Raw genomic sequence first — 25,237 nt, 5'->3', positions numbered from 1 at the left:
CAGTTCCTTGTACCTCAAAAGAGTATTAGCTTCTTTAATCCAAAAAGGTAATGAGAGGTTTTTAAACTGATTAAATCAGCTTAGTTCATACACTGTCCCTTATGAACTAAATATTCAATTAAAACAATTTCCAAAGCAAAATCTGACAAAATCCTCTCTCAGAGTAATTTAGATGATAGGTTCTTAACTTAGGCAAATTAAATCCTTCTCACGGTTGGTATTTTCCAGAGTCAGAAAGAGTTCCACAAGTTCTCTGGGACAGAAAAATCTACTTTGTGTGTTAAGCCATGTTTCATGATCATAAACAATAGAAACTAGAAAACATTAATGGGAGCCTAACATTCCTGTTCCTTTTATTTTATTTGTTTTTCTTCAAAAGCTACATACATGCAAAACTTGAACATGTCATCACAATGCCTTAAATAAAGTTCAAAAATAAAAATACTTCATAATCCATTTACTTAAGGAAATATATATGACAATCATAAAGAAGATAAGTCAATTATATCCTTTCTTCTAATCTATCAGAAAAAATACTTATATTATAAAAGAGAATTTAAACTCATGCCCAGAATATTTTTTTCAATTCTTGATCAATAATTTAAAAACAAGTTGGATGTTGGTACAATATTTAAAATGAACAAGTTCCAGGCTTTTGAAAATGGGTCTGATATACTTATACCTCATTTTGAAATCACTGGAGAAACTCAAGTTTATAAACAAAGCATTAAAAAAAAAGCCATGATCATTTTTTTATTATGGTTGATGTGGTTAGTAATGCAAGTGAAGGGTACAATGATTGTAAAGAGATGTTGTTTGAAGTCCTTTAAAGTGTTTGAATGGAGAATTTTATTTACAAACTTAGGCTGGGGGTTGGAAGAAGCCCCGCCTCTCTGCTGGTCAATAATGCAAGAGGAATTAAAAATCCTGGGTGAAAGGAAATTCGGAGTTCACTGCCCTTCTGTGAGATGTATAAGCATGCCCTAGCTCCCCTGACTCCAAAAAAAAATGCTGGCCAGAGGCAGCCTTTCTAAATGGCCCTGCCGTTTTCAGGTAGATGAGGAGGAGGCCTGGCAGAGTGCTGGGAGGGAAATCAGAACATTCTGAGTGTTCCAGAGGGGGTCATTTCCTTCTATTAAAACTGGTATTTATTTGGTAACATAATACGATGTATCTCAACAACTCCAAAAATTAATGTCAACAAAATGCATTCAGAGTTCAACTTTATGAATGTTCACATTCATCTTGGAAATGAGATTTAACTTCTGCTCCTAAATGAAAAAGGCAGGGGAAAGTTGCCCAGGCTAGAGGATGATTGATTATTGGAAACGACACACAACATGAGCAGGAAAATGGGATCATTTAACAAAATGTGTCTGAATTGATTTGGAGAGCCCTAAATGGGTACACACACCCAAAATTCAGAAGAAGGTTAGTTCAAACAATTAAAATATCACCTTCTCTTTAAATCAGAAATTACAAGGTTTCCTACTGAGACAAATCCTTTGCTACCACTCTAAGCCTTCTTTTGAAAAGGCCAAATTGAAATTCTGGTTGGACAGTACTTCCACAGAAGGTCCAAAGATTTACAGTTTGACATATATCTTGATAACTCAACTGTGATTATAGTTTTCATGTTTGGCAACCCAACTATTATTTTCCTTTCATTTCTAACAAAAAAAATTATTAAAAAGGAAAAATAAAAGATGTGGGTGCTGTCAGTGCAAAATCAGATTAAGTAAGGTTTTTCTTTTCCCTGGGATAGAAAAAAAAAACAATGCCCAGTGCAGAGTATGTAGGAATGTGTCACAACAAATAATCAAAAGACAGGTTTCACCAAGCTAGTGTTCCTTGGAGGACAGTGTGGTTTTCAAAAGCAGTATTGTCACGATTATGCATATTCTCATTAACTAGGTACAGCACAGCTACTTAAAGGGAAACCGATTTCTTGTGCCTCAATGAAAGGGGAGTATAGAAAACAATAATTAGACTTAATGAGGAATTTAAAAGAAAAAAAAAAACTGGAGAGAAAAGAACAGAGAATTCATAAAGCCAAAAATAAAAAGAAAGAAAAGCAAGTAATGTGACAGTAAAAACCCACACAATCTCCCCCCCACCCCACCTGCCACTTTGAGTCCTAATTGCTCAATCTGCAGGGGCAGAAACCCACTCTAAATGAACCAGCATCGGGCTCCGGCAGGTCTCCTCTTCACTCTCCCTCCTGTTAAGACCGTTTCCAAAACCAATCAGCAAAGGACAAAGAATTCTTTACAGAGTGCAATTAGTGTTTTCCACGTCCACCTTCAAAAGCATGATGCTCTTCATGGGCTAAAGGACAGAAAAAAAACAAAAAAGAAAAAAAGGAAAGAAAACTTTAAGCAAAGGATGGGGCAACCCTTCTCTAAGGCATCTCATTCAGTCTCCCCAAATGTTGGCAAGAACTCAAACACCTTTGTGTGCCAGTAACTGTTAGCTAAGGCGTGCATTTCCTGAGAAACGTAATAATGAGAATTAAAACAGGGAATAAACAAGCAATGGGCACGCTGCCTGTTTCTTCTTGCTGGGCCGGGGAGGATGAGTAATCCTGACAAGCTGATGAGGAGGATATGCCGGGCTCTGAGCAAACGCTGCAGGGAAAACTGGGCCCCCGTAGGATGCTGGGCTGGGGCTGGGGGTGCCTCACAGAACCCAGACAGGGCCATTCACAAACCTATCTTGAAAAACCAAACCAAACAAAAAGTGAAACAAAACAGAGAGAACAACACAAGGGGGTAGCAATTCTCGCAGGTCCTCCCCCACCTCTAAACACTCTCTGTGGGGGAATGAAGTTTGAGTAAACGGATGGGTCTTTTGTTTTTCCCAGTCATGGTTTTTGTTTTTTCCTTTTTTTTTTCCCCAGCCCTACGGGTCTGGCTTGCAAAATGACTAATTACAAATAGGAACTCTAGAATAAAAAATGATGTGACCAACAATATTTTCCAAAGACTTACATTTTTATAAACTAGAAGTGGGAACTAGGAAGCCTGTGAAATATAGACTATGTCCTCCAAGGCAAAAGGCCAAGTTTAAAATTCTATTTCCCAAACCTGGTTCAACCATTATCATGAAGCGAGGGTGGATCCTCTTCTCTCAAGAGGAAAAGTTACTATGACAGGTCAAACACAGCCAAGGGCCACTCAGGATTCCCCATGCTTTGTCCCCGCAACTCTTCCCTGCTCGGAAGGGAGTCCTGGGAAGGCAGACATGGGCTGGCCCATTTTACCTCTCCTAAGTCTGTATTTTTCAGATAAACTAGATTCTTCAGATTAGTGTGGGGTCAGGGTTTGGCAGGGAATAGGATCATTTTCCCTTCAGGATTGTCCTGGTTGTCCACCTAAACCCGGTCTTCACTTGGATGCGGCACTGGGAGAGGCACCCTTTATAGCTCTGAGAGCTACCTCAGGTTGGCCCAATTCCTATGAGCATCCAGGAATCTGAACCGACGTAACTGAACATTTCTCATATGCAGAACTTTAGAAATATTTCACTTTTTATGCTTTTTTTTACTCTTTTTAAAAAAGACTTTAAGGATAGACATTAAAGAAAACATGGCTTGCTCTGCAATAAAATATATTGTTATTGCTGGATCAAGGTGGGAAGCCACAGGTCTCTTAGCGACGCTGGGCACCAAATGATTAAGTCAGGAGAAAGGGACTGTCTGCAGATTTTTATTACTCCTAAGTGTGAGGGACAGCTTGGGGCAGTCACCGTTGAGACAGTGCAATTCCGATGGGTTATGGAGACAGAACAGAACATTCAGAATGGGGGGGGGGGGTGGCGCATTCTGAGAAACAGAGAAAGTTCTGCAGGCTTTAGGTGAGCTTTGGCTGAAAGGAAATATAGAAAAGCTCAAAGCCAGGAATCAGCAAACTTCTTTCTGGAAGAGGGCAGAGAATACACATCTTAGGTTCTGTGGGTCACAGGGTCTCTGTCTCAACTATTAACTCTGCCCTCGTAACATGAAAGCAGCCACAGATGATATGTACGCAAATGGGCATTGCTAGGTGCCAATACGCTTTGTATATACATATACATATGTATATGAAATGTGGATTTCATAGAACGTTCATATGTTACAAAATGTAGTTCTTCTTTTGATTTTTTTTCCAAGCAGTGAAAAATGTGAAAGCCATTCTCAGCTGCAGCCCATACAAAAACAGGTGGGAAGGTGGCAGATTTGGTTTGACAGTGCAGTTTGCCAACCTTGGCTCTAAACAATTCTCGCATCAGAAGACATTTGTCATTCAGCTGCTCTGAAGAACCTAACAGAATTTGGGGGGTGGCGGGGGAGGAGGTCTCTCTTCATTTCAGTTTCTTAGTCAAATGACCGATCTGTATCCAATGCACAGATAACTTTTATCAACAGCCTGATTCTCAGCCACCCGGCTGGAGGCCTGGCCCAAATTCATTAGGTTTCTTTGTTCACAGAAAATCTACCACTTCAAGTGGCTCCCAAATACTAACACCAGGATCCTACTTTAACAAGACAGAGGAAAGGCGTGGAGTTGGCTGTTTGTGATCTGGCTCACCGGATCATTGTTCTTCACCCAGCTATGAAGAACATTTCTGCCCAAACTTCTTTTTTCCAAATCAATTCTGCAGTGGATGGTGTATAACTCTACTGAGTAAAGGACTGCCTGCTTCATATAAATAAAGAGAACTGCTTGTTTTTTCCAATCCCAATTTGAATAATTTTTGAATTTTTGAATGATAATTTATACTATTAAAATATGCATTTCTACTAAGACCCATAGCCTAAGTCGCGAATTTCACAATGGTGTCTACACTTAGAGAGTCAGTTCGGGGAGCTGCACGTCCCCTTCTCTGTTTGGCCTTTTTCTCCCCCTGCTCCCCAGTCATTGCAACAGAGAAGCGATGACTCACCCTTGCACTGTCTTACCTGGCTATTGCCACTGCCCTAAAAACTTGCCTAACCGCTGATGGCCGAATTACCTCTGTGGCCTAAACACTTCTATCACATTGAGTCTGCTGCAACCTGACAGCAGGTTAGCTAGAAATTTAATCATAGAATTTTGAAGCAGAAGGGACCTTGGAGATCATTTAAGACCAACCTCCTCAATATTAAGAAGGGAAAGTGAAAGGATGAGAGAATGTGACTTGCTTGAGGTCACGGTGTTGAAATGGGATGAAAATCCAGAGTGCCTGACTTCACAATTCCAAATCACTTTCCTCTTCTTTGAAGTGATAAGGGGAGCTGGGTCTAAGGCGGTAAAGCTCGCACTTGCTCCATTCATAAACGGCAGTGAAACACTTCCTTTCGGAGAGTTTCTGCTGGAGTTAGTCTCAGGGAGTAGAAAAAAAAGACCCTTTGGTGACCTTTCAATTAATGTCTGGGTTGAAAATACAATGAATGTCCTCTGAGGAATCCAACATCCCCTAAGGAATCCTGGTGTGCTGTAGTCCATGGGGTCGCAAAGAGTCGGGCATGACTGAGCGACTAAACTGAACTAAAGAAATCCAAATTGCATCTACAAACATGTGATTTCCATGCTGCACAATCAGTTAAGCAACTTGTGTAGTGCCATCTTCTATCTCTTCTATATAAACTTCCATTTAAAATTCAGAAGCTAAACACCTTCTGGATATCTGCAGCAGCAGATCTGTCCCATAGCTTACAACCTAAATGGCTTGCCATTATATGATTCCTAAGAGGGAGGCCTTAGATTCATCCCATAGTAAGACACTGACAAAATAAATTTTGATTTTTTTTCTTCTTCTTTTTGATAAGGGGTTGGGAAAAGTAAAATGGCCATGGAGTGTATTTCATTCATTCTAAGATGCACTTCCCCCCCCACCTCCCCATTGCACATTTGAAGACCCCTGGAATTAAGACCATGTCACAGTTAAATTAGGAGCCTTTTATTTTTCTTTCTTAGTAATACTAAAAGAATATTTATCATCAAAGGCACCTTAGATTCAATGAAACACCATGGTTGAAAAAAATTGGGTTACTGACTCTTGGAATAGTTTGGGAAAACAGGAAATTCATCATATGTCTGCAGGGCTGTCAATCCTTTCCTCTAACTCACTGTTAAAACTGTAACCTGCAGTTTGATCTACTAAACATTGGTTTAATAGCACTAAGCTGTTTTCATTATGAAAAAGATGACTTTTTCTAAAGAGCACACAAAAGCAATGAACATGAATCATGATGGAAACAATGGGTCCACACACCTATTCATACTGTTAACATTTCACCACTATGCGTGCATTCTCTTCTGTGTCACAGTCATCCGTAATGAGGACGTATTAGCATTTCAGTAGAACGTTCAATCATGCCTGTGCTCAGAATGAGTTCCTCCACAAATACAGATGTTACACATTATAAATCCCTGTTTATGAAGGGATGATTGAAAATCTACCTGCCAGCTCATATAATAACTTTTTTGTTATTGTTGCTTCAAATAGAAGGCAATTTCTTCTAAGAATGACAAGACTGAGATTAGGTTTAAATTTTTGAAATAACAAAAACAATAATGTATCTCTTTTTTTATGATACATGTGTTTAGATGACAAAATCTCATTTTAATTTCTAAGGCTAAACTGTTTTTTTAGACCCATAAATGTATTTTATTGAATTATTTAGTGGATCATAGAATTTCAAGTGACTCTCCCTTCACCTCTTTGGCAACACAGTTTCTGTCTTTAAAAGTATCAAAGAATAAGCTAGAAAGTAGTAACTGGAAATGAAGCACTTACGTTTATAAAATACTGCTTTAAAAGATATGTGGGGCAGGAGTTCATAGATCTTTTCTAAAACAGTGGCTTCACCGACTAATGCGGCATTTACATTCCAGACTTGGACAACATCTTCTCGGTCCCGGACGCTGACACTAACTCCTATTACTTCATCATCTGAAGGGAAGGCAGGGGAAAAATAGAAATGAGTGATCATTTCAAGTCTTCCAGAGTTGGCTTTTTAACCTTTATCATTTTATTGGTAGGTTATGAAGATGAACAAAAGAAAGTGGCATGAGAGAACTCGTGATAAATACTAAGGGAAAATCATTGGACAAAAGCAACTTAGTGAGCTAAAGCTGTAGCGGTCCCATCACATTTATCCAGGGACTTAGATAAACAGAGTGTCCCAGCCAAACAAATTTTCCAGATAAGTAATTTGCCCTTTTTAACATGTTACCGAAGCCTTGGACTATTTGGAACTCTGTTTTGATGAGACTTTTTCTAAAACAAGTTGCATAATGTTCGGCTCTCTGAAAGCCAAGTGAACTCACATGAACTGTTCCTCGATGCTTGCTTGTCCTTGTTAAGAACAGCAAGTATTTCTCCTGACTTCCTGCCAACCATTCAGAGATCTTGGGGTGGCTAGCACTCTGGGCCCCAACACTAACTGGACCCAGACTGTGTGTTCTGAGTTGCTCATTCTGCTTTCTGTGGTTTGCTTGTCTGCTCCTGTCCTGTTAATCCTCCCAGCTCTCTCCTGCTTCTCCCTAGCCATACCCCATTCTGGTCTGGGCATTTTAACTGTGGGCTAGAGAATCAATGACCATCTGTTAGCACTGTGTATAAAGTAAGAGCAAATATCGCCTAAGTGTGGCTCTGTTATTACAGCACTTCAGTGAACGGGCAGGAAAGTATTTATCTACTTTGATTAATGTAGGTCTTTTTTTTTAAGACTGAATTACAGATTTGGGGCTATTTTGTAGGTATTTGAGAATTGGTGGCTGGATAAGTAAGGTTATGTACTGTCCTAAGGAGCCACTCTATATGTAGTAATTTGCAGCAAAATGACAGGAGTAAAGACTGTTGACTCCAGATTTACGTGTTGGCTGCACATTACTGAAACAGGGTCACCCCTCTGCCCCTGCACACTCAGCATCAATGAGTTAGATGTGAATGATGAGCATTATCAAAGTTATGAAACTGTGCTGCAGTTAATACATTTTGCCTAAGTGTCTTTGTTTATGGTAAGGCTGTGCACCTCAATATTTACATTGTCAGTTTTTCTGTGTGTCTTCTGAGGATTAAAAGGTTCCAGCACTTAGATACACTATAAATGAGGGCATGTCCAATTACTAGAGGGGTTCATCTTCAGCAAAATAATTGTTTTCTTTTCTCCGTCCTTCCCGTCTTGCCTTCATTCCCTCTTTCCCTCTCCTTTTAAAATAAATTTCACTCTGGGCTAAATATGTATGATGTGATACTAAATAATTCCCTGTATAGAAATGTGTGAAAGCAGGCAAAAACAGTGGGAGGTGTCAGAAGTCAGGCTGGTGGCCACCTTTCGGGGAGGCAGGGTGTGGCGAGATTCTCAAGGGCCATGGACGTTCTGTTCCTTGACGTGGATGCCAGTTATGGGGATTTGTTTACTTTGGGAATGTTTATCAAACTACACACAGTATAGTCTGTGTCCTTCTCTGTGTACATGTCACAATTCAACAAAAATTCCCCCCCAAAGTAAACAGTACCTGATCATGGCCATCCATGGAAACTCTTTAGCCAATCAAGAAAAGTGTCTTATGTACAAGTTTCTTATTTTTCCTTTTACCTTCAAAGTATATTTGCTAGAGCTCAATGTTAAATTTTATGTGAACTTAAAATCAGCAAGCAAAGAGGAAAGCTTCCATATTGACCACTGTCAAGAATCGTCATGAAGTTTAGCCAGGAGAAGATTAGCATTTTCTCGTCTTTTGGTTTTGCCCATTTCTACACCATTGGTACACCAAAGGGTGCTGAACGGATTGGTGCTGGAAAGGCTGAACTGCCAGTGTTTCAGTGTGGCCTGGTTTTTGGTCCCTTGGTGTAGCCTCCTGGCACAGCACTTTAAGAAGGGCATGACAAGAAGGCTGCAGCCTGTATGCAAAAGAAGATCCATCGGCCAGTATGGAATATGCACAAGTAGCATCAAGCAGCGGGGCCCTGACGATTCTAGGATACTGGCAGCGCGACGAGACGTACTGTATGCAAATGAGCGAAGTGAGGCCCGGAGACACGAGCTGCCCTGCTGCAGTGGTGGAGGCGGGTTAATGAGGAGCCAGTGGTTAATAGCTAACAGTGCTCTCGTTCGGATGTCAGCCACAGAACAATACATCTCCTTTGCTCAATCCTGGCTATTTATTACTACTTAGACTATTTTCCCTGATTCTGGAAATGGGAATAATTCACACAGAAAAATTCCTCTCCCAGGGATGTATGTGTTTATAATTACAACGAAGACACAGTTTTTTGGCTACATATGGTAAAGCTGCTAACTACCCCCTATTAAAACAGAAGGGACCTATACTTTTAGGACAGGTTCCTCTTAACCCAGGTTCTGTCTTCAGTGAATAAAAAGAAGTGTAACAATTAAGGACAACAAAAGTGAAATGATGAAACAGTCAGTGAGGTAAACCTGGAACCTGCGTGGAACTGGTTAGCCTAGGAGGGTTCCCAAAGGCAGCACCATTTAAGAAGTCTGAGGGCAGATCAATCAATATCAATTAGCTTAAAAAGAAACTGTAACTGAAAGCTGAACAGGTAAAATGTTATTCTAAATGTTACCTCTCAGAAGCATTCAGAAAGAACTACCTAAGAAGAAAACAGATTTGTAAACCAGCAATTCAATTTTCCTCTTTGAGTGGTTTCATGACAAAAAAAACAAAGCAAAATAAAAAGGGGGAAAGGAATTGAGCGGCACAAACTATGAGGTGAAAAATAGGCTGCGGGGCTGTTGTGCAGCTTAGGGAATAGTCAGTCTTTTGTAATGACTATAGAGGGAGAATATAACCTCAGGAAACTGTGACTCTGTGACTTTGTTGGGCACAGGTTAACTTACGCATTTTGTACATCAACTATACTTTGATTTAAAAATGTAAAACAGAAATGTATTCACAGGGCTCTCAGAAACTCATTCAGTATTTGAAAATGGTCTGTAAAGTCCTGAAGACTTGACATTTTAGCCTCAGCTGTGGGATCATAGGCACTAATGGTGATTCAGCCCCACCTCCCCTTCATGGCTCATTCTGAGTAGAGGAATGAAGAGAAGGACAGACAGCAAGGGCGAGGGATTGAGAGAGACAGAAAGGATTGTGCCAACTTAACTACAAACTTCAGTAGACAACAAACGTACCTGCCTCTTCTGGAAGGGTTGGAATGGATAAAGGAAACCTACTACCAATTGTGTTAGGAGTCAATGTCAAATTTCATTTTCTCCTGGGACAAATACAGTGCTGTATGCCAATCATACTTCGATTTAAGAAAATTTTTTTCCCTTTTTTTCTGCCTATTTATCTTAGACAGATGGTCATGGATACTATGAAGACAAGCTATATGTGAAAAAAATACATACATATATAAGCATACACACATATGTATATGCACATAATATACAAATATGTAAATATACATACGTACCTACACATATAACATTGAAATGCCATGATCACATGGAAAAAAGCTAAGTAAACGTCACAGTGACAAAATAAACGACCCTGAGATATGCAAAAGCCAAACACAAGGAAACAAACGTCAGCAGGGAACAAGCACAAGCCAAGCGCACGCAAGCAGGGATGACCAAGCAGGGATGATAAGAGCACTGTTACCTGCGGCGGCACAGTCTGTGAACTGTTCCCCGATAGTCGCTAACAGCAACTCTTTCCAAACTGTGGACTGGTGTGGGAAGAGAATAAAAAACACGCCAGAACCAAAGAAGAGAAACACATACACGTTTTTAAACAATTATCTTCAGGAGCTACACAGGTCACTTTTTCTTTCAGCTGTCACACCCTACCCAAGCCTGTATTGCGGGCTCAAAGATGTGGCTGAACCATGGGTGTGAACACTCACGTGGTGGCACAGATCATACTGTTTTACACATCACTTTGCACAGAAAGATACAAGGGATCCCAAGTCACAAACTCTGTGTCCACGAAACTGTATGTTTAACGAGGCAAAGCTAATCTTGGGTGCCACCTGGGATGACTTTGAGAAGAATGTGGGAAAAATGTGTTCAAACGGCCTAGGATCTTCCAATCTCTTTATCTCTCACTGATTCAAAATGTATCAGCTGGTTCTAAGTGAATGCTATTAGTAAAATCCTCCTCAAAAACCCTTTTCTGTTTTTCTTGAAGTTTATAAGGCACTTCCAAGATTACACAAGTGAAGAACACTTAAGGAAATTTCTGGTTTATTGACAGCCAGAGACTTGGAGATTTCTATTCACTTGAAGGCATTCTGTTTCTGCTAAATAACTAAACTGTGTGTATTGCGTGTGTGTGTGCAGATATGCATTGCCCTCAAAGAATTAGGGCAGGTGGTAAAAAGTCTGCCTGCAATGTGGAAGACCTAGGTTTGATTTCTGGGTCAGGAAGATCCCCTGGAGAAGAGAATGGCAACTCACTCTAGTATTCTTGCCTGGAGAATTCCATGGATAGAGAGAGGAGCCTTGACGGGCTACAGTCTGTGGGGTCGCAAAGAGTCGGACACAACTGAGCAACTAACACTTTCACTTTTAAGTTTCACTTTTTGGTCTGCTCCTTCCCAATGAGAAAAACTGAGCCTCTCCTACTCAAGATACACTGACACCATCCATCAACAGCCAGTGTCCACACACAGGTAACTGGAAGCCTCCAAGTTCTTCCAGTTTCTCCTCAAAAAGCTCTTCATCCCATATCTCTTCCTCGTCATGGTGCATGTGCCCTGAACTCTTGTCAGAACTGAGTTTGAAACATGACAGCCGGCTGAGCACCTATGCCCCAGGCCGGCTATCAGCCTCTCTGAGCATCAGTTTCCTTTTGGTGAACAGGGAGTAATAATAGGACCGACCTCCCAGGGTTGCTGTGACCGTGAAATTAGTCAACATATGCCTTTGACGGGCTCAGTACTGTGACTGCAACAACAGGACTGGAGATTTAAGATCTGTTCCATAAATAGCTGCGTGTGTGCTCTGTACCAGCTGCCCAGTATATATTAACTATCCTAAGTGTGTGTCATCATGTTCTAATGAGCTGAAAGCAGCCTCACTGAATTTTTAACCAAACAGCAGTGAACAGTAATGACTTTTCCCTCTCAAAGAGGGTTTTCTTTTCTCTTTCCTAGACCCTGGTCTACCTGTCTCCCACCTACAAGCCCTCCCTTTCCGTTTCCTCTCTGTCCTGTCTGCAGTCTCTTACGCTATCAGGGGCGAAGGTGAGTGTGTTGAGAGGAAGTTATGGGAAGGGAACATTCCCTGTCCCATAGTGAATGCAGACAAGGCCAGCCCACCAGACTCCTGCTGGTCAGCGAAGAAGAGAGGGCTGAGTAGCTTGGGATGAGGACATTTCTACAGTCATGAAGGTGTTATTATTTCTGATTGAATGTGCTTGAGCGAGCTGACCAGGAGGGAGAACAAACATCTTTCAGCTACTTTTCACCCATCATGATCGTTTCCACTGGAGTTCAATATCTACTGTGAGTAAAAAAAGAACGTGACAAGGAAAGCCTGTTTTCACTGAAATTCAAAATGACAGCATGTGGGATTTAGTTCCCCGATCAAGGATCGAACCCAAGCACCCCTGCATTGGGAGCAAAGAGTCTTAGCCACTGGGCCACCAGGGAAGTCCCTCCCCTGACATTTTGTAAATCCTATACATCAAATAACAACCAAATTTTATAGCTAGGCACCTTAAAGATACTTTGCATTTTTAAGAAACAAACTGGGTTAGAATCAGTTCTAATGAGATGGATGAAACTGGAGCCTATTATACAGAGTGAAGTAAGCCAGAAAGAAAAACACCAATACAGTATACTAACACATATATATGGAATTTAGAAAGATGGTAACAATAACCCTGTGTACGAGACAGCACAAGAGACACTGATGTATAGATCAGTCTTATGGACTCTGTGGGAGAGGGGGAGGGTGGGGAGATTTGGGAGAATAGCATTGAAACATGTATAATATCATGTATGAAACGAGTTGCCAGTCCAGGTTCGATGCACGATACTGGATGCTTGGGGCTGGTGCACTGGGATGACCCAGAGGGAGGGTATGGGGAGGGAGGAGGGAGGAGGGTTCAGAATGGGGAATACAGGTATACCTGTGGCGGATTCATTTTGATATTTGGCAAAACTAATACAATATTGTAAAGTTTAAAAATAAAATTAAAAAATAAATAAATAAAGTATAAAAAGGGTCAGAGAAAGTTTCTGACATAGACACCAGAAGGGGGATGGAGAGTGCCCCCCTTGCTAGTCTTAGCAAGGGAGCTATATACTTTTCAACTGGTTATTAACAATAAATCAAAAGAAAGTAAAAAAAAAAAAGAAAGAAACAAACTGGGTCATATCTTTCCGTTCAGCTCAGTTACTGTTGTGTCCAACTCTTTGTGACCCCACAAAGAGGGGTGGACTGCAGCACGCCAGGGTTCCCTGTCCATCACCAACTCCTGGAGCTGGCTCAAACTCATAGAGTCAGTGATGCCATCCAACCATTTCATCCTCTGTCATCCCCTTCTCCTCCTGCCTTCAATCTTTCTCAGCATCAGGGTCTTTTCCAATGAGTCAGTTCTTTCCATCCGGTGGCCAAAGTACTGAAGTTTCAGCTTCAGCAATGCCTGGTCAAGCCTATAGGTCCCTAGAGATGTTTCAATTCTTTGCACTTATCCATATGAAAGAAACCATGAAAAGGTGAGACTGTCAGTCCTCACATCCATTTTCAAAGAAGCTTTCGGTTTCCCAAGGCTTCAGAGCAGATTTGAATGTTCTTTTCAGTGAGTATAATGAAGTAGAGCCCACTCTTAGGAAACCCAGGCTTCTGAGGCATGACCACGGCCGATCAGTGCCCTGGCAGCCCATGCCACAGACCAGGTTCTCATTAGCCCCAGAGAGAGACTCAGCACAGCCCTGCATCAAACCCTAAAGAATGCTGAGATGCAACCCCTCCCATGCGTCCAGACCCTCCAAGCCGGGATCACTCTCAGGAGTGTTGCTCATTACAGTGGGGAAGGGATGAGCCTTTGCTGGGAAGGGTCATGCTTTTCACTACGTAAACCTACTTCCACATGTTGGCTATGGCTGGGGAGGGCAACACGACCATAATTAGCTTTTTTGGTAAAGTTTACAGGTACGGAGCTGTTCAGTCTCTATGATACAGTCATACTATTACTCCATTTCTAGAGACTCACAGTGTATTTTCAAGGTGACAGTGTTTAAGATAGAAAAGCACCAAGATTGGAGTTTGGGATGGACATGTACAGACTGCTATATTTCAAAGGGATAACCAACAAGGACCTACTGTATAGCACGTGGAACTCCACTCAATGTTACACGGCAGCCTGGAAGGGAGGGGAGTCTGGGGAAGAATGGATACATGTATATGTAAGGCTGAGTCCCTTCACTGTCCACCTGAAACTATCACACACTGTTAATCAGCTATGCTGCTGCTGCTGCTGCTAAATTGCTTCAAGTTGTGTCTGACTCTTCGCAACCCTGTGGACTGTAGCCTGCCAGGCTCCTCTGTCCGTGGCATTCTTCAGGCAAGAATACTGGAGTGGGTTGCCATGCCCTCCTCCAGGGGATCTTCCCGACCCAGGGATTGAACCCGAGTCTCTTATGTCTCCTGCATTGGCAGGTGGGTTCTTTACCACCTAGCACCACCTGGGAAGCCTATTAATCATCTATACCCCAATGGAAAATAAAGTTAAAAAAAAAAAAAAAAAGAAAACCACCAAGTTCAGAATTGAATTTCTCACTCCCAGTCCTGTTCTGAGTCTACTAGGTGGACTGTATGAAACACACAATAGGTTCATCACATGCAATCAACAACTTCAGCTTATGGAAAAGGATCAGAACAAACCTACCGTGCTGTCCTTGGGGACTTTCATCTTCCACACGCCACCCTTAGCATTACTCTCTTCTTCCCTGGATCAAAAACCAGCATTCAAAGTTATACTCCTGGATGAAGTGGCCCTGCATACATCTAGTTTAACAATGGATGACATTAAAAACAAAAGACAAGGGAGCATCCCGCAATGAACTTCCCCACCCCTGTCTGTTTTACTGGAAACAGAAGTGGATGAAAGAAAAAGGGAGGCAATGGAGATGGAGAGGGGAGTGGGATTCAGTGGCCAAAAGGGCAAGGAAGATGATCATCCTCAAGGAAGGGTGCAGAGAGGCTCCCCAGAGTATCTGGGAGGGACTGCAAGTGCCTAACAGGGGTGAGGGCTTTTCCATCTCCATGTCATGTTCTTGACATCGCGTGCTCTGACTGGCCTGTCAGCCCTGTGTCACAAGTCTAATGGGAGACTCAGCTCCTGTGTAAGGTATCTGCTGCTTCCCACTGTAGTAACTGCTCCCCCTTCTGGCAAGAGCACCCCAATCTCCCTTTAAATAGCTTCCTGTCCTCTACTCTTACGTCAGACACTTTCTGATACGGCTGGTTTCACACCCTAGCTTTAAAGATGGGCCCATGACCCAGGTCTGCCCGTGAGAATGTTGTCTCCTCCTAGTCTTTGTGGTTGGCCAGGGATGGTAAGATGACCCACATGGGGCCAGAGAGAGCCTGCCCTGGCATTTTATTGGGGCTGGTGAGTGCTGACATTGACAAACTTGCAGGGTGAAAGACTGGCGCCTAGGAAAGCCATTTTGTCACCTAAACGGGAGAACCTGCCTGAAAATGAAACCAAGGCAGAGGAAGGCAAAGCGAATCTGCTACAGAGGGTCGAGTCCCACTAACAATTGAGCACCCAGATCTGCCCGAAATTAGCCCCATCAGTAGACTATCTAGTTACAGAGGCCAAAAGATTCCATTTTTGGCTCAGTTTAGGTTTCTGTCATTTACTATCAAAGAGTTAAGATACATTTCCCTTCTATTAATGAGTAAATGACTTAGAAGAGTCAAGGAACATGATACAAGGATTCACTATTACCTGGGATTCCAGCTGAGGCAAAGTGGCTTACTCTTCCCCACCCTCAACACCACCCCAGCCATTAAAGAAGAAAGACAGCTTCCCCTTGACTGTGGGCCGTGATCAGTATCATACACTTTCTATGTGGTCCGTGTGAGGTATGTCTGAGGGGATGTGCTCTCTGTTCATGCTCGGTTCCTGGGCACCACATCTGTTCTCTCACCTTCCCTAAGCCTATAAGCTTTTTCATTGTACTGTCCGGGTCATTGCTGAACAAGTGAAAGAAGAAACCCAAATGATGCTACGCCCCCAAACAAAGACCCACATGGGCCCTTCAGTGAGCTACTCAGGACCTACTTATGGAGAGGCCACGGCAGGGTCCTCCATGGGCAGATGCTGAGACACCTGCTCATCATCCTGGGGCACAAGGAGAAAGGGATGGCGGGCAGGGCCTGTTTCAAAATTAAATCATGGCAGCATCACTAGGAGAAAATTACTGTGGCATTCCAATTTGGCATGAAGTTAAACATTTTATTAAGTTCACAATCATTTCCCTCCCACCATAACTGCGAATTATACAGAAGATACTTACCAGAGTGGTCGCCTCTCTCCTCTCATTAAATGATAACTGCATCTCAAAGGCAGGCTAGTCACAGGAGGAATATTATTGTACACACTCCAGAATATCTTAAAAGAAAAACACTTTGTTTAATATATCCAGTATTGACTTACTCTACTGCTAGATTATAAAACTAATGTGTTAAAGAAAAAAAATCAGGTTCTCATTAAGTCCTATCCGTTCGAACTAGATTTTTCTCAGTATTCTTTCTAATTTTCTGCTAGGAAATGTAACATAACATTAAAGAATGTTCTTTTCTGAAGTCGGGCCAAGTTGTATGCTTCAGGAAACTATGGTTATTAAGCAACCATTCTTATGCAATGTGTCTCCACATAAAACTGGGTGAGGATCTTGCTAATGATTTTTCTGACACATAGATGGCATATAATAAAGTCAGTAGTGCTGAATATATGTACTGAACCGTATTTCCTTGTAACACAGACTCTGTCTTTTAAGCCTAGAAAGAGTCTGTTACACTTTGGATTGGGGGAGGGGGTATACAGGAGGCAAACAGAAAACTCCCCACTTCCTTTCCTCTCCCAGCAGGAAAAAGGAACAGCTCAACTGCCAAAGCAACAAGTTCCCCAAGATACAAGGTGTTACGAATTCCATGTCTGCATGCTCCCCAAACTCACAGAGTGAAACCCAAGACCCCACTGGGATGGTATTAGGAGGTGGGGTCTTTGGGACAAAATCAGGCCATAAGGATGGAACACCCCATGCGCCATGATGGTATTGGTGTCCCGAAAAGGAAAGGAAGAGAGTTCTCTCTACCACGTGCAGACGATTGTCTGTCTGTCTATAAAACCAGGAAGAGTGCCTTCACCAGAACTTGATCATACTGGCTCCCTGATTTTGGACTTCAGCATGAGAAATCAGCTGAAATCAGCGTTCGTTGTTGAATTCATTCAGTCTACAGTATTCTGTTAGAACAGCTGGAACTAACACACATGGTAGCTGGTAGTCAGAAACAGATTACGTAAAAATAGTAGAGTAATAGTAACAATGAGAATAAAAGCGGGAACATTAATAGGGCCAGAATTTGGTCTCTGAACTTTTACACGTTTACGAAATTTATCCTAATGACAATCTTGATAGCAGGTGTAATTATTAGCCTTGTTCTATGGATAAGGAAACTGAGGCACACAGACTAATCCCCCAGCAAGACTGTTTGGAATGACTGCCAGGCTTAAGACAAAGACTAGGTGTACACAGGAGAGAACTCGTCCCAGTTTGTTCAGAACCGGCCCGAGAATCACTGCACTATGAACGTATCTCTGCACAGAATCACTATACAGATGAGAAACAACATTCTGTGTGCTGAGGTTGAGTCAAGGAAGACCGGGACTCCTAGCGGATGTGAGGAGAACAGAACAAGCAAGAGAACAACCAGAAAAACGAATCCAAGGGCAGCACAGGCGAAATGAGATTTTATCTCTGCTGAACGGTAATTCTTCTCATCAAACACAGATAAAACAATCTTATCGGGTTGTTTCAGCCCGTGTTGTGTAAAAACTAAAGCTGGATTCATTGCAAGGCCAACTATAATGAATGGGAAAATAGAAGTGAAGGCAAAAGAAACACACCCTACTTGACAACAGATTTAATGAGAATACCTAGTGTTCCTTATACTAAACGGTGGTAAAATAGGGAGTAGCTGAAATTAACTCTGTAAGTCATCAAACAGACGTCTGTCTTTGTGGAGACACCTACCATGTAAATGGTTTGCTATTCGTGCAAATAGTAAGATTATCCCAATATTTCATTTCTGTTCTGTGTGAATAGGCAGAGCTGGAATTTGAAGCCAGGCACGTGGACTCTAAAACTTGTGATATTAACCACTCAGCAATTTCCTCCTCTGCAGACACTACGACCCATTTTAGGCACATCTTTCTCCAATCCTAGAAGCCATGGAACAGGTCACGAGGTCACAGAGTGAGGGGCACCATTGAAGACCATTTCCCACCAGCAGGTTCCCTTAATTACTGGCTATGTTGCTGCCTTAGCTCTAGCCTGGGACTTCCACAACGATATGGCAAGGACCTGTGCAGAATTTATGGACACATTTATGCTACAATATAAATGCCTGCTTTCACCAAGACGACTTCAGACCTGGCAAACTTCAAGTTTCCTAAAAGGGATCCCAGGCTAGAACACCTGCCCTTGTACTCTTGCCAAAGTTCTCAAATCTTAACTTTTCACCCAGTGTTTGAGGCACCATGGAAAACACAACAAAATGCTTCTTCTATTCCAAACTTAAGAACAACACACTAAGGACTGTGCTAAGGTGTGTGACTTTACACTAAGGACTGTGCTAAGGTGTGTGACTTTAGAAGTTTCCCTGAAAACACAAATGGACAACTGATTTTGTTAGTCTTGGCAAATCTGAGAGGAGGAGATTACAGCCCAAGAAGATACAGTAAAAGACTTTACTCTGACCTATGTACTTATTCAAGCCCATATTTGCATGATTGTGCATGAACCCAAAATGAGAGTGAAGGATGTGGTACCTTCATTAAAAACAGCCCCATTAAAGTCCACAGCACAAAGTCAGTCTGTTTCCTTACTGCAAACCTCACCCAGTGTGTGGACTACTCCTCAAGCATGTGTGATGGAGAAAGCGCTGGAGGGAGGAAGCCAGCATCACACAGTTTCTTGTACCCTGCCCGCCCTTTCCTGCGCAAGTAAAAGCGCCGTTTCCCTGGAAGCTGGAGAATTCCTGGTCATGTTCTCCGTAACACACTTTTATTTTTGTTGAAACATCTATGTTTTATCATTGATAGAACCTTGCAAATAGATTCCAAAAGCCTGTAGACTTAGAATTAATTCTAACTGGCCTTCAAACAGTAGAACTAAGCACAATATTTATTTAAAATGATGTGTTTTTTTTTTTTCCCAAAAGACTTAATGATAACTGGAAGAGAGGTAGGGAAGTCCAGCATCATTTATTCAGTCAACATGTGTGGCCATCAGTGAGGGGCAGGGCGCTGTGATGAGTCTCAGGGGTGGTTAGAGTCACTAGACAATAGTGTCCACTTGATAAATCCCCAACCTATTAGTTCTGATTGAAGCAATTATGCTCCTCCTCACAGTTTTTTGCCAAATAGATCATCAGTCATTGCCAGGAAAATTGGTAAATTTCCTCCTCAGTTTTTTACTGTACGTTCTGAAGGAAAAAAAAAAAAGAGAGAGAATAAACTTGAAAATACTTGAGAAGAAAAAATGCCCCATGGTGACAGACAACGTGGTGTACCAGAAAAAAATGAAAAATCTAGCAAATACACCTCCAAAGGAAAAAAAAACCCAAATCCACAATTTCTTCTGAGGGTCACAGCATATAAATCTTGGAAAGTATCTTTAAACAAACATTTTCATTCCTTAGGTAATTCTAATTGGCTGGGGCTTGTATCCCACCAACTGAATCAATGGTGTTTATGGAAAGGGCAGACAGAGCCCAGAAGAAAGAAGGCAGCTATAGAGAGCTTAATGGATGTTTTTAAATCACAGCAGACACAACAGGCTGAAAGCAAAGTGCTTCTGACTTGGGAAAGCTAGGTACTTGAGAGAGAAATGGGTTTTGCCTTGAATTCCAAAGGGCCTGACTTAGAGTGAGAACCAAAGTTTGGAGGACTGTTGGGGAGTAAGGAAGATGAAGGCTAGGATCAGGGCAATTTCCCACCATGCAGGAAGTCAAAGAATGAAAAACAAAATCTGAATTAGCGAGCTAATGAGGTTCACACATTGAGAGGAACAGAGAAAAGTTGTGCTAAGTCAGACATGACTGAAGCGACTTAGCACGCACATATATTCTTATGAAGACCTTCAGCTTACAATAAACAGTGCTGGATGTTCATTTACGGAAGAAATGTGAAGTTTCTGTTTCCTTTAAATTTAAGCAAAATGTCCATCAATTTACAGGACCGCTGGGTAGGACATAGAACAAGACACGGTGTGGCAACACCCTGTAAGGTGATACACCTTTAAGGTGTTGCCATACCCTGGACTGCAAGGGGATCAAACCAGTCCATCCTAAAGAAAACCAACCATGAATATTCATTGGAAGGACTGATGCTGAAGCTGAAGTCCCAACACTTTGGCCACCTGATGCAAAGAGCTGACTCAATGGAAAACACGCTGATGCTGGGAAAGACTGAAGACAAAAGGAGAAGGGGGCAGCAGAGGATCAGATGGTTAGATAGCATCACTGACTCAATGGACATGAATTTAAGCAAACTCTGGGAGATGGTGAAGGACAAGGAAGCCTCATGTGCTGCAGTCCATGGGGTCGTAAAGAGTCAGACACGACTGAGCAACTAACAAGAGAGTGGGTTAGAATGCTGTACAGGAATGGGTTTTCAGGGCTGAAATTCTGGTAGCAACAGAGCCCTCCCCTGCAAACTGCTTCTGGCTGGTAGCTCTCTCCCATCAAGCTTGTTCAGAAGCTCTCTTCTATTCTGTGCTGCATCCGTTTAGGACATAAAAACACAGGAGAAATGTGGAAAATTTGGAAATGTTTACACAAGAGTAAAAGGAATCAATAGGCTGTCTGGAAAACACATCTAAATGAAACATGGAATTTTCCAAGAAAAGCCATAAAGTAGGAAATAAATTTAACTCTAAGCAGAGGGCATTATTGTTGGCTGTAATGAGAGTGTCCTTAGCAAGGGTCACCGGGCCGGCTGGAGGCACAGGCCTCATCCATCTACTCCTCGGTCAGGGAGGAGCAAAAGCAAAAGGGTGGACCTAGAGGAGGAGGGGCTTCCGGTCCCAGAGACACAGCATGACGGGCTGTTTCCACCATAGGTTTTGGGCCACTAACCTCCCAGACTCAGTCCCTCCAGCTAATCAATAGGGATGACAATTCCTCCTCTCCCTCCATCTGCATCCCTGATTTGCTGAGGGCCTCAAAGTACAACAAGACATACTACGTCCTTACAGAAAGCGGTCAATAATAACACAGGATACTTACATTGCATCTAAACACGCATGAAGGAAAAACAGACGTAATTAGGGGATGTACATTTGTTAGTACTGGCAGAGTGAATAGTCAAGAATAAACCTACCATTGCAGAACAAAAAGAGAGTAGGGAAAAAGCATATTTGCAAATGATTTTAAAATCAGCACCCAGGCTAGTTCTCAAATACCAAAAACTATTCACCGATATTTAGGATACAGGCTGAAATCCCCAAACCTGTGGATAAGCTAAACATGTCTTCCTTAAGTAGAGGTATTTGCAGTGGTATAATCTGGGGAATAATTGCCTGAAATCATCTAGAAGCAGTGGTGCACAGAATTTAAAACATGACTGAGAGTCAGAAAGACACAGGCACCCCAGTGTTCATTGTGACACTATATGCACAATAGCCAGGACATGGAAACAAGCTAAATGCCCATCGATGGAGGGCTGGACGAGGGAGACGCTGTACACATATACAGTGGAATATTACTCAGCCATAAAAAATCGAAAGAAAAAAATAAGATTGTGCCATCTGCAGAGACATGAATGGGACTGTCAGAGAGTGAAGTAAGTCAGAAAGAGAACAACAAATGTTGTATATTAACGTATTTAGGTGGAATCTAGAAAAAATGATACAGATGAACCTATCTGCAAAGCAGAAATAGAGACACAGATGTACAGAACAAATGCATGGACACCAAGTGGGGAAAGGGGACAGGGCGGGATGACCTGGGAGGCTGGGACTGACACCTATCGACTACTATGTGTAAAATGGATAACTAAGGATAACGTACTGTATAGCACAGGGAACTCTACTCAACGCTCTGTGGTGACCTAAATGGGAAGGAAATCCAAAAAAGACGATGTATGTATACATATAGCTCACTCACTGTGCTGTACAGCAGAAACCAACACAACATTGTAAAACAACTATACAGCAATACAATTAAAAAAAATGATTGTGGAAAGTACAAGAAGATGTTCCAAAAGAAACTGATACATAACGGCAGATGAATTTATTATTATCATCACGCACTTACTATGTGTTTTTAAGTCCTATGCCATTTCATTCTCACAAACTGATGATACAACTTGTATCAGATTATCCCCATCTTAGAGATAAGTAAACAGATACAGAGAAGCAAAACAACTTGCCCAAGCTGCTAAGTGGAAGATATGCAATACTAACCCAGGCAATGTGACCACCCTACACCTCAGCCCACATCCTCCCTGGTCAGCTGATGAAGTTAAAGGGTAGAATTATCCGGGTCTACTTTTATTACAAGTGTTGGCTTTTGTAAAAGCTGTTGACAGGTGAGGGCTTATGAAGTGCCAAGCACTACTAAGAGCTATGCAATCTCACTTAATCCCTTATTCAACCTTAGGGAGCAGAACTGCTATTATCTATGTCAGTTTTACAGATGAGGAAATGGAGGGGGACACACACATCAGGCATACGACAGAGCTTCCTGACCCCTTAGGGCAGAGTTTCATCATCACCCCACTGTGCTGAAGGAGCTTCTCCTAATCACTTTACTGTGAAACTTTAATACCACCGAAAGACTATGTATCTGTACACGTACTGTATGCATATCTGTGCTTAATATATGAAAACAGTACAATCATTTTTTCCTTACCAAGAATCAGTTTTTGCCCCCATTGAGAATGTGTGACAAACAGCTTAATGGATCCTTATGCAAGCAGTCTGCTGTGACTCAGGTAACTGGTTCATTTATTAATTCCTCATTCACTCATTTGATCCTTCAGTATTTATGAAGTGAAAGGAATCAGACACAACATACAATACTGTGTGATTTCATTTATATGAGGTTCAATAAAAGACAAAACCAAGGCATGGTGACAGAAATGTGAGTAGTGATTGCTTCTGTAAAAGAAGGATCAGAAGGAAAGGGCATGAAGGAATTTTAAGGCAGGATGAAAATTTTTTATCTTGATTCTAGTGATAGTTCATGCTTGTGTATCTTTGCCAAAATTTATCAAACTGTACACGTCAGAAACCTGCTAAATTATATCCCAATAAAGTTTATTTGCAAGTATTTCCTAGTATGTGCTAGCCTGGGAAATTTAAATTGGTCCCTGAAGGTCCTAAGTCACTTGCTGCCAGATATCAAGGTTCAACCAACGCTCTGTTGTCTTCAAGCAGGGTCAGGGAAACAAACTGATCCCTCAGTGTGCCCGTACCAACGTCTTCCTGGAATCCCAGGCAGAGTTCTGATGATCCAATGTCATAATAGTGTGGAAAAAGTCTAAAGAGGACCTCAGAAAAAAAAAATAATAATAAAACCAGCGGGATCTAAGAACTTCTACATGAGGACAGGTTTAGAATCAAGTGCTCGGAGGTTTACACAGCGGCACTGCGGAGAAGTACCAAGGCCCATAATGTCACCACAGGGAGAAGGGAGGGGAGCCTTTCCCAGACTCTGAGAGCATCTGTCCCTCTGGACGGTGGCCCACGTGCTGCCGTGTGACACTGCTTGTACTTGGCACTGGTTATTTACAGCAGCTCTGTTATCCTGCTTTCCACATGCTTATGTCATTTTCTCAACCAGATCAGAAACGGCCTACAGTTGCGACTGTGTTTTTACACCCCGCTTAGGGTCTTCTGTGGCTGGCGAGGCACTTACAATCAGATTCCTGAGCCCTAAATTTTCTGAACCAGATAGACGGAGAAGCATCTGAATATAGGATCCTTGTGCTACTGTGAGAGGTTGCCAGAGAGACACAGTCTAAACACCAATCTATTGAAATTTCTAAGACATTAAAAGATTTAGGGGCAGAACGCACAAATGACTTAAACTGGGCCTTCTAGAAAATTCAGGACATATAGTCAATGCAAGTATGAAGTGGGCCTAAAAGCCTTATTTTGTGTTCAACAATGTATTAAACTAGAAAAGGGAGAGAAACGATAGAATTTTCCTTGGAACAAAACAGTAATGTGATCAACTAAATAAACCAGTTTTTTTTCTTTTTTTTTTTTAAAGTTCACCCTAAGTGTTGGATAGAGAACGAACTAAGAGATCTAAGAGCCCACATTTGCTGAGAGCCCACAGTGTGCCAGGTTTCCCGTGAAACCTGGTAAAGACATCATCTTGCTCAGTCCTCACAAACCCCTATGGAGGCAGGTGCTACCACGACACCAGTTTCACAGCAATTAAAGGGCTGATACTCGCCCAACTCAGGACGATGGAATTCGAACGTGGAAGTAGGAAACAGGTCTGACACCTTCCACGTTGTTGCTCAACACTGTCCCGTCCTCCCAACGTGACCCGTGACCCTTCTTATGACAGCCCTGCAAGTGGGTGCCAGCGCCTCTCACTGATGGCAAACAGAGCCCGGGGGGGAACGGCTGAGCTGGTGTTTGAATGCGACACAGCCTGATACCTTCAAAACAATGCCAGAGACTGCCATTCGTGAGGGTCAGGGAAACACTGAAGTAGAGATAACATCCTATAGGTCACCAAGAGAAGCGTAGTGTGATCAGCTGCCTCTGGGGCAGACATGGCTGAGGGAAGCTCTGCTGGAATGAACCTGAGGGCTGAGGCCAGGGCAGTCAGGGTGGGCGCTGCTAGCTCAGCGGCAGGTCTCAGGTTGGACGAGAAAGCTTCCCCAAACAGCAGGTTTCTTGGCCTTACCTGTACTGTCTGTACTGTGTAGATCTTCTTCAGATTTGATGCGCACTCAGCTGCTGTGGCACCAGGGAGGGACCTAGGCAAACAGAAGCCAAAGAGCAAAGAAACAAGGAAAACAAGGGGTCAGTG

General features: G+C 42.2%; 1 protein-coding gene across 2 annotated transcripts in view; it reads right to left on the bottom strand.

Annotated features, from left to right (window-relative positions):
- EIF4E3 (eukaryotic translation initiation factor 4E family member 3) overlaps nt 1–25,237 on the bottom strand; it is a 115,011-nt gene that overhangs the window by 74,290 nt on the left and 15,484 nt on the right. The window contains exons 2-7 of one of the 2 annotated variants that reach the window (XM_061397391.1): nt 25,112–25,184; nt 16,474–16,568; nt 14,835–14,895; nt 10,599–10,665; nt 6,760–6,915; nt 329–2,328 (exon numbers count right to left, since the gene is read on the bottom strand). In XM_061397391.1, coding sequence (XP_061253375.1) covers nt 2,282–2,328; nt 6,760–6,915; nt 10,599–10,665; nt 14,835–14,895; nt 16,474–16,568; nt 25,112–25,184 — 499 coding nt within the window. In that variant the 3' untranslated portion in view covers nt 329–2,281. Of the gene's footprint in view, nt 1–328; nt 2,329–6,759; nt 6,916–10,598; nt 10,666–14,834; nt 14,896–16,473; nt 16,569–25,111; nt 25,185–25,237 lie in introns of those variants that run through there. The other variant, XM_061397392.1, reaches the window with a different exon arrangement.

This window comes from Bos javanicus, chromosome 22 (assembly GCF_032452875.1).
Source record: "Bos javanicus breed banteng chromosome 22, ARS-OSU_banteng_1.0, whole genome shotgun sequence".
NCBI classification, from domain to species: domain Eukaryota; kingdom Metazoa; phylum Chordata; class Mammalia; order Artiodactyla; family Bovidae; genus Bos; species Bos javanicus.
The sequence above is the reverse complement of the archived record's forward strand: the minus strand, read 5'-3'. Positions and strand labels throughout refer to the sequence as shown.